Source organism: Mauremys reevesii, linkage group 5, assembly GCF_016161935.1.
Source record: "Mauremys reevesii isolate NIE-2019 linkage group 5, ASM1616193v1, whole genome shotgun sequence".
NCBI lineage: Eukaryota > Metazoa > Chordata > Testudines > Geoemydidae > Mauremys > Mauremys reevesii.
Genome location: NC_052627.1, coordinates 33801876 through 33818302, shown reverse-complemented (window position 1 = coordinate 33818302; position 16427 = coordinate 33801876). Strand labels below are relative to the sequence as shown.

General features: G+C 41.7%; 1 protein-coding gene across 3 annotated transcripts in view; it reads right to left on the bottom strand.

Moving 5' to 3' along the window:
- Positions 1 to 2265: 2265 nt before the first annotated feature.
- CENPE (centromere protein E) overlaps positions 2266 to 16427 on the bottom strand; it is a 77594-nt gene continuing 63432 nt past the window's right edge. For 2 of the 3 annotated variants that reach the window (XM_039541789.1, XM_039541788.1), the window contains 10 exons: positions 14337 to 14549; positions 12741 to 12950; positions 11872 to 12081; positions 9626 to 9847; positions 8573 to 8776; positions 7087 to 7199; positions 6511 to 6608; positions 5353 to 5515; positions 4341 to 4600; positions 2266 to 3037 (listed from right to left, as the gene is read on the bottom strand). In XM_039541789.1, the coding sequence (XP_039397723.1) occupies positions 2940 to 3037; positions 4341 to 4600; positions 5353 to 5515; positions 6511 to 6608; positions 7087 to 7199; positions 8573 to 8776; positions 9626 to 9847; positions 11872 to 12081; positions 12741 to 12950; positions 14337 to 14549 (1791 nt within the window). In that variant the 3' untranslated portion in view covers positions 2266 to 2939. Of the gene's footprint in view, positions 3038 to 4340; positions 4601 to 5348; positions 5516 to 6510; positions 6609 to 7086; positions 7200 to 8572; positions 8777 to 9625; positions 9848 to 11871; positions 12082 to 12740; positions 12951 to 14336; positions 14550 to 16427 lie in introns of those variants that run through there. The other variant, XM_039541790.1, reaches the window with a different exon arrangement.

The window sequence follows — 16427 nt, the reverse complement described above, 5'->3', positions numbered from 1 at the left end:
GCTGTAATTCATCCGCAGGATTGGAACCCGCTACAGGAGCTAATGGAGTTACTGACAACTGTAGTAAGTTGCCATCCTCTACGTGGACCAGCCCTAGAGGGGATGAGACACTTTACCAGAGGGTTTCACAGCCATTTATGGAAGCAGAGGAACTGCAAGACTCAAGCATGTGGGTTCCATTCCAGCCTCTGGAGGGGAGATTCTTTTGCCCCTGTCCTGGCTCCCTGTCCCAGTCTCATTCTCCTCACTGAGCCAGTCCCAGTCTCCATTCTTCAGGCTTCTCATCCCAGTCCCAGACTCCTTGCATTGTCTTCCCCCCTTCATCTCACTCTGTTGTTTCCAACCTTACTCCCCAGCTCGTCCCTAGTGTCCTTGCCAGCCAATCCAAATCTCATCCCCCATACTCCGACAGTATCCTTGCCCGACTATTCCCAGCTCCTCAGCCAAGCTCTTTCCTCTCTGCCCACTTGATTCCCTCAAGTCACCCCAAAATTCACATCCCCACTAACTCCTGGATCTCTTTTGGGGTCCATGTCCAATTCCAGTTCTCTTCCTCCTGCACTCTGGCTGGCCCCCTAATCCCCAGTCAACTTGCCCAGCCTGTCCCCGTCACCCATTGCCTATCTCAGTCTGTTCCTCTCCAGGCTCCTTGTCACACTCTACTCACCCTGCCCATGCAGATTCCACCCTTGCCCCCTCTGCATTCGATTCAGGTGGCTTTCTCCTCCATGCTGCCTGAGCCCAGAAGGGGGAGGGAGTACTGAAAGCAAAGGAGAGGCTCCCTGCTCAGTGCTGGACCCAGCATGGCCCAGAACTCCAAATGCAGGGGGAGTCCTGCTCAGCCCCAGGCTACAACATACACAGTACATGAAATCTTTGGGAAAACTAAGTTGTGAAGCCCTAGCACGTCTCTACGGAACACATGCAAACTGCAGTTTTTCAGACCCTTAACTTGGTCAAATTTGGGCAGATTTTCATATGGATGGCAAAAGGCACATCTCTGATACATAGACCACCTCTACCAAATTTCAACTCCTTGCTCCAAAGCATGGGGTTGCTGGAGTTTCTCAAAATAAAAGGTTGCCTGTATTTTTTTAAATGGGCAAAAACATGGGTCAATGAGCTGCTTGGCCGGTGGGGGTCTGCCAATTACCTCTCCACCGTACAGCAAACCAAGGGCTACTGCCAGATCCCTCCGACAAACAAAGCCTGGAAGAAGACTGCCTTCTTCACACCCTGGAGGCTGTAGCAATTTATAACGATGCCCTTCAGCCTACATGGGACAGTGCAACTTTCCAGCGCCTAACAGACCGGGTACTACAGCCACCTGCTACATACATAGACTACATCATTTACAGCCAGGACTGGGAAGACCATCTTAAGCATGTCACGGCTGAATTGTAGACATTGAAGGTGGCAGAGTTGATGGCGAACCCAGCCAAATGCCATCTGGGGCAGCAGGAGGTGACATATGTGGGCTACCGCGTGGGAGAAGGAAAACAAAGGCCCCATGTCGACAAAGGACAAGCCCAGGCAAAGTGCATTGTTTCCACGACCAAGCAGCAAGTGCACCAGGTTTGGCTTCGCAGAGTACTACTGACTATTCTTCCCAGCGTTTGCCATGATCACAATGCCCCTAACTGACCTGGTGAAGAACAGCGCTAGAAGGTCCCGTGGTCAGCAGCCTGTGAAATCGTCTTCCAGGAAGTGAAGGTGAGGCTGAGCCAGGAACCCGCACTCACCCATCTGGACTTGACCCGAGTGCAGTGTTGTCCCAGAACATTGACGGGGAGGAGCACCCCACAGTATATCTCAGCAGGAAATTGTTTCCACAAGAGACGTCCTACTCACTCATAAAAAAGGAAGTCCTCCTGGTGACATGGGCTGTGGATGTGCTGAGCTATTATCTGTGGGGGAACTCCTTCAAACTGGTGACCATGCCCTGGTTCGCTGGCTGAACACCATGAAAGACAACCCATGGCATATGAGATGGTATGTCTTGCTACAGCCCTATAGTTCTGAAATCCTTCACTGGGCTGGGAAAAACGTTAAGAAGGCCAATTTCTTTTCGGGGAGGGAGAGGGAGGATTTGCCTGATAAAGCCCCACAGCAGAACCTGAGGGGAGGCCGTGTGATAGAGTATATGAACCCCTTACTTGCTGCTAGGCGAGACCCCCATCACTCAGCTGTGACCAGTAGGCAGGAGCCTCCTGCCACGTCCCCCAATGACACAACAAGAAGAAATGGCAGTAGTACAATGACCAATTCTAGTTTGACTGCCTATATGCATATAACAATCTTTATTGACAAAAGTTAAAATTACTCAGACCAGAATCAACTGTGCACTGCAGATATGAAGTAGAGACTTTTTTAAAACACAGCCTTGATTGTGAGCTCATAAATAGATTATTATATATAAACTGGTTAAAAGAAGTTGAATGAGAATATTATTCCCCATCTTAGAAAAGTCAACATATAAAACTTGAAATAACACTGAACACTAGAAAAAGAGTAGCAGAAAAAGTTCTCTCCACTTTCCTTATGGACTTCCAAGATTAAATCGATTGCCCTTGGGAGGGTTGTCTTAGGAGTGAGAGGGGAAAGTTTAACATTGATAAGTTTCACAGTAGAGATTCTCTGATTTGTGATCCATTCCAGTTTTCATTTTCTCTTCAGCTGGCTGGCTTTGTTATCTTTGCCATCACAAGAGGAGCAATGCAGAACTGCTACAATGACACCATCAGCTGGATGCAGGCAACACTACTGTCACATTTTTGTATTCCAGCTTTTCCAGTTACTTGCTTAGTTCCTGCTCCAAGAAAGCTTCTTCCCACTGGCTAGAATTAAAACATACCAGCTACTTCTGTAGCACAGGTCTTCTCTATATGCAATCTCTGACTTTATCCACTAGCAAGGACAGTGAACAATAACGGGCACCTTTACTGGGTTGTGCAGTCAGGTGCTTTATCTTTTTCTGATGCTCCAAACCAGTGCTTAAAGCGATCTTCTATACACTCTGTTCCTGCAGGTCGCATGTCTAAGTAAGAGAGAAAACAGACTTGTAACTTTCCCAGTTTAGCACACGCTAAAGTACAATTGCTTTGTCTTGCCTAGACTTTTAGAAGGTGTTCAAAAGACAGCTAGACTACATGATCCAACCACTACCTTTAAATCCTAGTCTAGACAAGGTGCTGCTTTGATCTTAGCATTTGGGCTGGGACATGGAATTGTGTGGGGACCTCAGACATTAGGATATTTGCTGGCAGAAGCGGCAGCAACAAGTTAGATTACACTCACTGAACAGTGGTGACAATGTCAAAACTTACTCCAGTGACCTAGTGCTTCACCACACTGCTGGGGAGTATTGATGGTTTTTCAAAGAGCTAATAGTGGCTGCAGTGGTGCTGTTAAGATGTAATGCAAGCCACCAGTAAAGGCTTCCCCCACAAAAGGTGGCTGGGTGGAGAAGAGCAGAGAAGCCATTATTTGCAGGCCAAGGTTTGTGGAGACAGGTAGGAAAGAAAAAGAGCAAAGCAGGGTAGGGGTAATGGGAAAGGAGACATTGCCCAGACTGCCATCTTTGCAACTGGAGATGGAGAGACTAGTGGCTTGGGTGCAAAACTTGCTCTTGAAACTAAAGGTTAGGCCTTGGAGACAGAAATTTCCTTAAATGCTGCCTCTAGAGTCACGTGGGTGAAACTAGCTCATAGCTCTCTGCATGGGTGGAGGGCCAATGCTGGAGAATTCTCTTGGGCTGGCCAAAAGACAAGGATGCCATTTTGTGCAAAGTTTTGAGGTTGTGGCCCCCGGTTTTGTTCTAGATTGGGATGAAATACAGCCCTTTTAAACCTTCTGGCAAAAAACAAGAGAGCCACCTACTCTAGAGTAGCCAATATTCCAGTTGTTAGGGACCTACCCATGATATGGGAAATTGAGGTTCTTCTATCTCAACGAACTAGCAGTTTACAACAAAGAACTGTTTAATCCAAAAAAATCCCAACCAGGTCTAGAATTCACCCCTTCCAAACCTTTCTGAACTAAAATTACATAAATAATGTAAATAAAAAATACTATCCCCCCGAACCCAATATATCCACTGTAAAATTGCACAATATGTCATTTGTCCATCCTTACTACTAATCACTAAGTTCAGTTTATACAGCAATAAAAGCTAGCCCGATCTTTCGAATACTCACCCAGTTGAGGTATTCAAGCCCCCCAGTACATATGAATTAACTGTAGGGTGTACCTACACTAGATCTTTCACAGGTCTGGCTAGCCAACCCTTTAACGTTCTACTGAATAGGTGTTCCTAACAGAAACAGTATTGCATTACGCACCCGTAAGTGTGCCTAAGCTTGAATTATCAAAGAAATTTGGACAAGTCAGAGGTAGGGTGTTTGGTGAATCCAGAGGCAGAATTTCTCGTGAAGAAACTTCCTTGGAGGGAGAAGGCATTTGCTCTTTAACTGAACGAGGTGTGGTCTTCCTTGGAGACCTCTGTATCTTCTCCCGAGTGGTGTCTCTACAGGATTCTGCTCTCATTTTTAGTGCTCTCTCTTTCCATTTGGTTAGTTCTTCTTTCAACTGAAGTTCATTGCTTAAAAGGAGAAAATGATAAAGTGTAAACTACTGGAAGCATGACAATGCAAGTTCCCTCACACTGCCATATCAATGTGTCTCGATCCTGACTTCAAGGGACAATCTCTAGAATCAACGCAGTTAAGTCTCCATACCCATTCAACCTTCTGCTGCAAAACTGCTGAACAGACAACCAATTAATGCCAACTCATGTGAGCAAGTTTATATTAAGAAGAGAAGCCAGCTCCTTTCCTAAGGTGTAAGGAAGAGACTGAATGATAAAATGTCACCACTGGTGGTGTCTGGATTCAAACTGCTGATGTGTGAAAGGCAGGGCCGGCTCCAGGGTTTTTGCCATCCCAAGCAGCAAAAAGGAAAAAAAACAAACAAACAACCCCCCCCCCCATCGTGATCTGCAGCTCTACCGCCGCCGCTTCAGTCTTCGGCGGCAATTCGGCAGCTGGTCCTTTGCTCCGAATTGCCACCGAAGACGCAGACATGCCGACCCTCACCACTGGCTGCCCCAAGCAGCTGCTTGCTGGGCTGGTGCCTGGAACCAGCCCTGGTGAAAGGCACAAGTCCCCAGCCACAAAGAGAAGAAAGTTCATCAAACAAATGGATCTTTCAAAATTTCTCATTTCTAGGATTCTCCCCAGAAATATGAACTCTTACCGCATTAGATTATAAATCAAACAGCCAGTATAGTAATGTATGCAGTTAAATCAGAAACTGACATTCTAGACTCTGATGATCAGCTTTTTAAAAACTTACCTTACTAGAAGGTCATTGTTTTTCTTCAACTGCAGGTTTTCTTTCTGTAATTTAGCTTGTTCAGATTTTAAAATGAGCATGTGTGTGCTCTGCACAATCCCACTGCCGCCACCACAAGTCAGGGGTGTATGTGATTCCTGAGGAACATCTTTTCCTGATATTACTGGAGAAAAAATTATTTGAATATATATTAGAAGCTATTATTTGCTATATCTTGGACAATACAAATATCAAGTAAAGTTGACCTTCATAAAGTACTGTTCTATGACTAGAAAATTATATTAAAATTCCCTTTTGGGATTAAGTGTTCACTGTACAGTTTACAAATACAGTTACAACAGCTTCAACCTTTCTATACAGGAATTCACACAGACTGTCAGTTACCTAGTATAAAATTCAAATGGTTCTCTAGTAAATCAGATGATCTAATAAATTTAACTGACAAATCCAAAATACAGTAATATTATCTCAGTTATGATTAGAAGAGATAACCATAATACCTAGCTCATAGAATCATTCAATTGTAGATCTTACAGCACTTTACAAAAAGAGGAAAGAATTGTTATTTCCCTTTTACAGGTGGGGAAGTTGAGGCCTAGCGAGAGGAAGTGATTTGCTCAAAGTAACCCAGTGAACAGAGCCAGAAACAGAATCCAGGTCTTTCAAGTCACAGCCCAGTGCTCTATCTACTAGCCCCACTGTCTCACATCTTGATATAGTGAGGATTTCCTTTTGCTTCCAGTTTTGCAAAAGCTATACAAACTTGCCACGAACTGTGTACCACTCTGTCCAGGAGTGTTTGATGAAAGTGTGGGGCCAATTACAGAAATAGCCAGACACGTCCTTTAGATATGACAAGCAAAAAACAAATTAAAGGTCTGCACTTTCATACCTCGTCACTGCTGCAGTCACACCCAGAAGAACTTTAAGCACTAAACTACTGTGATTTCCAGAGTTAGCTCTTCACACCCCACTTATTGTCTCACTACACCTCACCTACCATATGTCCCAAAGAAAGTCCTGTCCCTCCTTTAACCAATTGTGGACCATAGACTAACATTTTCCTATCTAGTGCTCTGTGTACAACCAACAGCCTCAATTCTGTTTTGTTTATATAGGTATTGCGAAAAAAATCCCTTGTATGTATTTTTTATTTACCAGTAACATCTTGTTCTTGCTGTGCTCTTCTCAGTTCTTCTTTTAATTTTCTTAACTGTTCCTCCTTGTGTTCTGCAAGAGCTTTTGTAGTAGCAATTCTGCATAAGGAAAAAGAGGAAGCCACTATTTTAGCAGTTTGCTATTGTGTAATTCTGCAACATTTTGCAGTTTTAATTTGTCTGTTCTTCTCCAAATGAGAAATCGAACAGCAACAGGATCCAAATATACTGATAAAATAGCAAAACATATCAGAGCTAAGAAACTAGAACTCTTCACCAAGGACACACAAAAATATTTAATTTACACAGCCCCTAAGACAAAATGGCTCTCTAGTTTCTGGGTAGATTAAAGGCACTCAGAGCTCTCTTCAAAACCATGCTTGAGCACCAAATATCCAATAAGGTTTGTATTTTCAGTGCAGTTTTTACCTATTCCTGGGAGATATGTGAAGTGTCTAGGTAGGATGTTTGAAACAACCTGTATAAAAAACTACTTTTAAACATCAGATCTTATGCTTTCCAAAAAAAGAACTGGAAAATTACAGGATGCATAATACAGTAAAAAACTAAAACTTACTTCTGTTCAAAAATTGTGGATTGTTTCATTCTTTCCATGTCAGCTTTCACCAACTGAGTTTTGAGATGATCAATTTCTTCTTTATATAACGTGGCACCTTTATCTAATTTTGCCTAATATGTTGGTTGGGAGAAAAGAGGAGATCTAGTGATAAGAAAGTTAGATCTCTTAAAGTTAATTAGGGATATTTAAATACCATCTTGCAGAGGCAATACTCTTATTCTAATGATATAACTTTACTCCTGAGGCATCTTGTGCCAAAAAAATTAATATTAGGCGCACAATATTTTAAAATTCTGCAAATTTTATTTGTCAAATAAATGTGGAGGCTCCAGCCTGGCATTGGGAAGCACAGGCCACTGGCTGCACAGAGATGGGAGATCACTGTGCAGCTCCCCCCCGGGACTCAGAGGTGAGGCTGCACCCAACCCTTCCCAGGGCTCTGCCCCTCCATGCCAGGTGCATCAGATCTGGGCAGGCAGGCTCAGCAAGACAGGATCCAAGTGTGGAGGGACTTAGTGTGGGGGGATCCAGATATGGGTTGAGAGGGTTCTGTGTGGGGCAATCTGGGTGCAGGTGGCTCAGTGGGGTCTGAGTGTGGAAAGGATCTGGATGCGCAGGGGCTTGTTGGGGGGTTCTGGGTGCAATGGTAATGGGACTCTTCACGGGGTCCAGGAGAAGGTGGTTAGGGCTCAGCAGGGGGAGGGGGACAGAGCTCAGCAGGGGGATTGGAGTGTGGGTGGCTTGTTGGGGTGGTCCAGCTGCAGGGGGAGTGGGGCTCCTCAGGAGAGGTTCTGAGTGCAAGGGGGGGAGGGGCAGCTCCACGGGAAGGTCTAGGTATGAGGGGGTTTGGATGACAGGGGATGGGCGGAAGGGGAAGCAGCTCCCTGTACAAGGATCCCTCCCATTGCAGCTGAGGAGCAATGAGTGCAGGAAGCAGGAGTGGAGAGAGAGTGTGCAGAACTTCCTGCAGCCAGGGAAGAAATCTGGGGGTGCTGTGCAGGTGAAGTCCCATCCTCCCCAGCCCAGCCTAGCTGCTGAGCCCGGCGCAGGGTAGGAGCCACCAACTAGGTCTTCTCCAGTCTGCCTCCTCTTTGCCGGCTGCCCTGACACCTGAAACATACTGCTGGGGAGGGCTGCATGACCGCTCTTGTGGCTTCCATTTGCTTCCCATCAGAAAGTCATTTTTCTGTGGAGAAGCAAATAAATCTGTGGGGGACAAATTCTGCACATGCACAGTGGTGCAAAATTCCCCATGCACTATAACTTGGGTTCCAAGCTTGGTCACTCGCTGCTGCACCAAGAATGTCTGAGGATACGGGCTAAACCACAGGAAAAGAATGCATCACTTCAATACCACATAGTGCAACAGATTGGCTTGCACATGTTGGCCTTCAAGAACCTTCTCAGATTTCCTCCCAGCTCTCAAGTGGGAAATAGGAGTGACATTTTGCTTAAACAACTGAAGTTTTACAATGGAACATACCTTGAAAGTCTGTTTCTCTGTTAACGCATTTCTCAGACACTTCTCTGTCTCATTTAATTTAGCCTGAAGTTGGTTATGTTCACTTGCAGCAGCTTTCATTTTAATCTCTGTTTGTAACATGGCTATTCTCTCTTCCTTCTCCTTGACATTTTTTCCTGCTTCATTTACTGCATTTTCCAGCTTTTGGATTGTTGTTTTCATAATCTTAAGAAAAATATCCAGTTGTTAGACGTTATCCTAGCAATTATAACTACATTTGGCGGGCTTGTCAGCTGTATTAGAGGCCAAGGAAATAAAATGTCATCTCATTCTGCAGTCTCCAGGGCTGTCAGCATGACATTTTTCGAAATATTCCGGCGTGCTCAAAACTTTAGAAAACAAGTGCATCTGACAACTGATTATAAGCTATCAGCTACCCAATTGTCCCACACTCATTTAAGATTCTTGCAGATGTACCAGATATCTTCATTTCTTCACTATAGTCAAGTACCTAGTCATTTCTACTAAAAGTGTATGAACTGATGGATCACCCATGTGATTATCTAGTTTCCCAGTTCAGTCCTGATCCAATAGGACCTTTCTGAATTATTCTTTGAAATAAAGGACATTTAATTCTTTAATTTTGGTTCCGAGTTCTGTGCCAATCCCTAGTCTAACACACAGAGACTGTATGACCACATGTAGCCTTACAGCCTTCACACAGTTAGGCATAATATTTTAAATATATTTAAACACATTTGAAATGCTCTCAGTTGATTTATATTCATATACACTATTGTAAATCTAACCTGTAGCCACAGCGTCAACTCTTCACATTCTACATAAGACCGCTTTAATTTATTTTTGGATAATGAAACAGCTACAAAAAAGTTAAGTAGTCTGGGCCAGTGGCATGTATAGCACAGTTTTATATTAATTATCTAGTCTCTTATTTTCTTAGTTTTTTTTTAAAAAAACCTCAGTTTAAAGTACCCTGTGAAATTTCTCTGCGTCGTTTACAGGTGGTTTTGCATGTCTGCTGATTTAAATTGATTAACATATCAGATTAGATACCTTTATATCTTGTTCTGAGGCTTTTAATTGGTTACAAAGTCTATAGTTTTCTTCTTCTAGTGCAAGATTAGCAACACCACAAGGTGCCAGCTGTTCCTTAATTGTCTTCAGTTGCTCAAGTAACTTCTCAGTTTTCCCTTTTCTTTGTTTCAGTTCAATTTCTGAGTCCTTGCAATAGTTGGCAGTTCTGGTATCCATCTCTGATGAAGTTTGAAGGAGTGTCTGCAAAATTAAATAGGCCATGCATGCAATTGTAAAACTATTAGCTTTTAGAAACCAGCCATGAATAAAATACCGTAAAGATATATGCTAAGAAACCAACCCAAATATTTAACTTGTCAGAGTATATACATCCACTTGTATGGAAATGGAAAAATAATTATGCAGGAAACTGATTCTTTGAAAAGCAGTTAAATGTATGCATTTAGAATATATTAATTTCCAATATACAAGATGGGAGCCAGTCCTGAAGACCTTCCTGAGGTACAAATTGGACTTCCAGATTCGGATGATTCTCTTCAAGAACCTTAAAAAGTTGAGGTGGTGGTGAAGAACCCAGAAGTTCCTGTCCTTAAACTTTTACTCCCACTAACATAGTTTGAGTTTTTTAGGGTAGGAAAGGTATGGAAAAGAGAAAAAATTGAACAAAGTTTTACCAGATTATTGCATCAAGTCTTGAAGTAGTGTTGGAGAAACAAGAAAATAGTATCTTAGGTGAAGAGTTTGAAGAAACAGAAGTGACTCGATCAAGCCCTAAAGCTGTGCAAGCAAAGACACATGTATGCACACTGGTCATGCACAATGTCAATAGGCGACTTTTCCCTGAATTTCCAGGTCAGGCCCTTAAATGAGCCAAGATTTTGCCTCCCCTTAATCACATGACCTGTAAACTATACTTATTCCTGTAAAATGCCTATAAATTGCACACTTCATATGAATTATTACATGTAGCTAAACTGTCTTAAATCTCTGGAGATTTTACGTCTCAGCCATATTAAACCATGACATTTAATACAGAATGCATATTTCTAAATGAAACTGTCATCGTTTCAGTTTAAGTTTGGTTTTGATGGAATAGCTTTACGTGTAAATTCTTTTTCATTTGGCTCCTATATAGAGTATAGTGTTACACTGGACTGCAACTTATAGAACAGGGGTGGCCAACCTGAACCTGAGAAGGAGCCAGAATTTACCAATGTACATTGCCAAAGAGCCACAGTAATATGTCAGCAGCCCCCCATCAGCTCTCCCCCTCCCCCAGCACCTCCTGCCCACCGGCAGCCCTGCCAATCTGTGCCTCCCCCTCTCACCCTGCACCTCCCAATCAGCTGTTTCGTGGTGTGCAGGAGGCTCAGGGTGGAGGGAGGGGGAGGAGCAAGGGCCCAGCAGGCTCAGGAAAGGGGGAAGGAAGGGGTGGAGTGGGGCCAGGGCCTGTGTCAGAGCCAGAGGTTGAGCAGTGAGCACCCGCTGGCACATTTGAAAGTTGGCACCTGTAGCTTCAGCCCCGGAGTTGGTGCCTATACAGAGAGCTGCATATTAACTTCTGAATAGCCGCACGTGGCTCCGGAGCCACAGGTTGGCCACCCCGTTATAGAACTTCTTTTCATGCCATTTAAGTTTAAGACACAAAGTCGGTTACAGTTTCAGGTAGAAGTCGTCATGGTCTGACAAAAGTCTTGAGCAGACTAGCTCCAACAGAGAACTGGTAGTATTGCTGCCATAAGCCCCATTTAGGAGCTATAGTGCATAGCTATGGAAACATCTCTGGTACGCAGAGGTGCCTGGGCTTAAGGAACAACACGTGCTCTGAGCACTGACTGTTACAGACTTTTTTTTAAAAAAATACCCTTCCCCACCCCAATTACAGAGTAAAAAGCACAGACACTGAGAGAAGAAAGTTCATGGGAGGCAGGGGAGAAAATTTTCTGAATGAAAAATCATTAGGGCTCCAGCTGGCCTGAAGGTCAATATGGACCAAGAACTTGCAGAGGGCACCACGCTTAGATGTGTGAAAAAAGCCGAAAGGAAGAAACAAAAACCCTGTAAAACTTCTAAGTAGAGCTTCATTTTACAGCTTAGTACAATATGAAGATACTACTGGAAATTAGATGCTTTCCTATGAACAATATACAAATACTTGTTAGCACAAGAATACTCACAGAAAAAAAAATCTGGTGGGTTTATAGATTTCAGAGCTATGTTAAAAGACAAGTTGAATGATGTACTGTTATAGCAGGAACTTTTACCTTTACTTTAGGTGTCCAGAATTTAATCACTTGTAAAAGCCTCTCATTGTCTTGCTTTATTCCGTCTTTAAATTTTTCTACGTCACAATGATTTCCTGAACATGTTTCCAAAAACTGCATTGCTTCTTTTCTAGCACTCTCTTCCTGTTGCAACTCAGCCTCTATGCTGAGAAGCTCAGTTTCTATTTCTGACAGGTCTCTGAGAATGTGCTGCATTAAAAAAAAAAAAAGAAAACAAGCCATTTACCAATTTGATTGCACTACACTAGTTTTCAGCAACAGAATGGCTCAAATAACTTTACTTGCAATATTGTTGTAGCAATTTTTAAAAAAAATATTAGTAAACACTATATTTTCTCTCTTACACTATAATGTTGTATATGGAATATTTCTTAGCTTCTAGTTACCCTATATTTGAAGTATAGATTCAAAGTTTACTTTACATTAGACCCCCTTTGTTAATAGCATAAAAAAAATCCTTAACTTAATGGCACACTTGTGTAGTTAAATGGTATATATATTATTTAAAATAATCAAGCACGATATTTTCGCAAATGGAGTTGTAGGTGCTTTACAAGACCAACATATAGAGATCCCCAGGCTGAATATCTTGCATATAATAAGCTCACATAGTGTGTCACTTCATAAATAAAATGCAAATTTAATTCTGATCAGATCAGTAAATTAAAACAGATAAATTATATTTAAAAGTGAAGGTTAGTGTCAATTATTTTTCTATAGCTTACTACAGTACGAGTCACCTGCAAATAAAAGCAACTTCACAGTGAAATAGCACATCCATGTTGTGATATTTCCCAAAATCTAAATATTGATGTCTATTTCAGTCAAATCAATATACTGAGTGCTACCTCGATGTGGAGGTCCAACCTCTGCTGCAATTCATGGATGTTTAACTCTTGGGAGGCTGTTTCATCCTGTTTCAAACAAGTTTTCTTGAGACACCGAATCTGAGAGAGTAGCTCATCCTGTTTTCTCTTCTCATCAAGCAAATCCATTTCATGGTTGTTAATGGTAGTATAGTATTCTGCCTTCTTCCGGCAAACACGGCTGAACAGAAACTGTTGAATATGAAAAGGTCATCATTAAAGGATACCTTGCATCTAGATAAGATTCTAGACAGCTGTGTAGCACTTTATGCATATGCAAAATTTTTAAAAGCAATGTCTGGTAAAAGGCCTAGTAAAAAACCCTCATCTCAATTATTTCCACATTATGTTTGTAAAGAATACATTTTTCATAGCTCTCGAAAAGCTCAAAGGGTTAAGGGCATTTGGACTAGACTGACTGAGATACTAAACTAGTGGTGGGAACATATACTACATAGCTTGCAATCAAACCAAGAGCAGAATTTGGACCCAGGCAAATTAAAATACCTTGATTTCAGAGGAGTTACTCTAGATTCACACCAATGTAATCAAGTGAAAACGTGATGTATTCATTTTATGACATCTAGTATGGCCATAATCTGCCAGGTTTAAAGTTTATTTTTTAAATGGCTGAAACTATACGTACACACAAAAGTGCCCCCAAAGTAAATAAACGAAGGAAGACTATAAAAGGAAAAAAGGACCAACAATTGTGAAGAGTTACAAGAACTTAAACATACGACTCCAAAAATGCAAAAGCTGATGTGAAGTTATGAGATCAGACTCTATGGAACATTTCTTAGCTAACAAACATTTACAAAAAGTGACAGCTGTACATTCTCAGGCCTAGTCAAGGTTTTGTTTTCTTTGAACTACTGTCACTAGTAACAGAAAATTGCCTGGAATCACTACGATAAAGACCCAGAAGAGAATTAACATTAAACTACATTTACTATACCAATTTACATGATAGAACCTGCTCTACTCAGATGGTAGACCTCCTCTCCTTCCCCCATTCTTCTTTATTTTAAGTGATTAAGAATGAAGGCAGTCAATCACTCAACTGCAAGATGGGTGTGGGTTGCAAGTATCCAGAAACTTTAAAGCTACCCAATAAAGGTCTCAACTCAACATCTGCCATGGGACAAGGCTATGCTATGAAAGCAACCTATATTTTGAAGAGGTTTACATAATGATCCACAATTCTACTTCTGGAGCATCTAGCATACAGATCAAGTTTTCTTTGACCAGTTACAACTTTTTAAAGAAATGTTAAGGATATTAGACTATTCAAAGTAGCTGAACTATATTCAGAGTTTAAGGCCTTAATTGGCCCCATTATATAGAGCTTATGCAGCAATTACATATCAGTTTACACTGCACACACTATATACGTTCTGCAATAACTGCATACAGTGGGACAGGTTCAGGAATGAAGCTCAACACCAACACTGCATATTCATTAGGGATTTCTTCACAACCAGAGTGCTCCATGAGCACGTGTGTTAGTATGTTGGCTATAACGTAAAAGCAGAGCTACATGAAGCCCTCCACACAACCACTGTTTGAAATTTGTACCTTAAGTTTGTTCAACAAGCTCTGGAGATGATTGCTTATTTTCTCATTTTCAGTTTGAAGCCTTTTGACTTGTTTAGCCTGTTCAGGTGAAAGGTGAGTCAGCATCCCAGCTATTACTGCTTTCTGACTGCTGAGTTCACTTTTCAGATTTAGAGACACTGTAGTGAGACACTCATATTTCTTTTCCATCATTAGGAATTTCTCCAGAAGCCCCTGAGATAAGAAGAAATGGAATCAGCCACAATGAAGAATAAAACATCCTTGAAGAATATTTTACAAAAAGTGATCAGTGATTGGATGAAGCTTTAACAGCTCATCAGACTCCAGGTGTTCTCTAGGGAATTTATTGGTCTTATAATGTTAAGAGAACAATCACTACTCAGCGCAGAAAGAAATGGGATGCAAATTAGGTCAGACAGTACAAAGGCAGAGAGTTTGGTAATTCTTCAAAAGAGCCAGAGCCCCAGACTGAATTATATGCTTTCAAATGAGCTCAAGTTGTTTCCATGACTTAGACTCAAGGAACTTCATACCTCTGCTCGCCCACCCCTTCCCCCGCAGGACACAGTGAACATTTCAAGAAAGTGCACTGAATCAAAGTTTGCTAACTGCTATTGTCTCCTTCCTTGTCTCTGGTTACAATAAGTTACATTTAAACAAGATGTTAGATTCCCCAATACTTCAATCCCCCAGAGAAAACACAGGAATTGCCATATTAGACCATTACCCTGTGTCTAACATGGCTAGTGACAGACACTCCAGAGGTATGTGCAAGAAACCCTAACGCAGGCAGTTATGAAATAACTTGCTCATAGGGAAGTTTCTTCCTAATCCCTATTAGTTAGATGTTGTGTTATGTCATAAAGCATGAAGGATATTTCCCTTTCAAATCTTTAAAACAAAAATCTTTACGACTAACACTGGATGTTTGCACTAACCATATGAACATCCAACCCTTTGACTATTGATGAACTCCCAGCCCCAATGACATTTTGTGGAAATGAATTGCACAGACTAATTACGTGTAGTGTTAATTTTACCAAAAAAGGGATTGTACGTATACCAATACTGATATCAGATATCCATTGTAATAGTTGAAAAATTACCAACATTCTAGAAAGGGTACAAAAAAGTCTTCAGGACATGGACGCTAGGAAGAAGTTTCTCCTGTTGGTCAGGTTATTCAATAACTACCTACCGCAAGCTTTCTTATCCTTTCCTCAAAACAGCTGGAGACTGTCAGTTAGGGTCCTGGACTAGCTAGACCAGTGGTTCTCAAACTTTTGTACTGATGACCCCTTTCACATAGCAAGCCTCTGAGTGTGACTCCCCCTTACAAATTAAAAACACTTTTTATATATTTAACACCATTGCTGAAGGCAAAGCAGGATTTGGAGTGGGGATCACGAGCTATCAGCCTCCATGTAATAACCTTGCCCCTGAGCTAGACCAATGGTCTAACCCAGTATGACAATTCCTATTTTCCTCATCAGTTATAAATTGATTGTATTTCAGTTTCATTTAATGTTCTCTTGTCCTGTATTATGAAAAAAGGATAAATAGAAGTACCCAAGTTTACTTTATTTATATAATTTGTTATTCTCTCACTCTCTCTGGACCATCTTATTGATCACACTCTTTCAGTCTCACTCTCTTAGAATCATAGAATATCAGGGTTGGAAGGGATTTCAGGAGGTCATCTAGTCCAACCCCCTGCTCAAAGCAGGACCAATCCCCACCTAAATTATATGGAGATTTTTCTATTCCTCATTCTCATCACCTGTTTAGGCTCTTGTTTCTATTGTATCTTTTTGAGAGATGGGATGACCAAAAATGAACATGAAGTACTCCAATGAGAATTCGTACCACTGATTTATGTGATGTGTTTTAAAATTTTCAGTATATATAATTCTGTTCCTTACAGAACCTAAAATTATGTTAATGTGCAGCAACAGCCAAAAAAGGAGAGATCTTCATTGAGCGGTCTACAATTTTGCCCAGGTGTAAATTAACTGACATCTGAGGGAAAACATCATGAGTGCATGAGTAGTTCAAATTATTCCTTCCAATGTGCACCATCTTGCATGTACA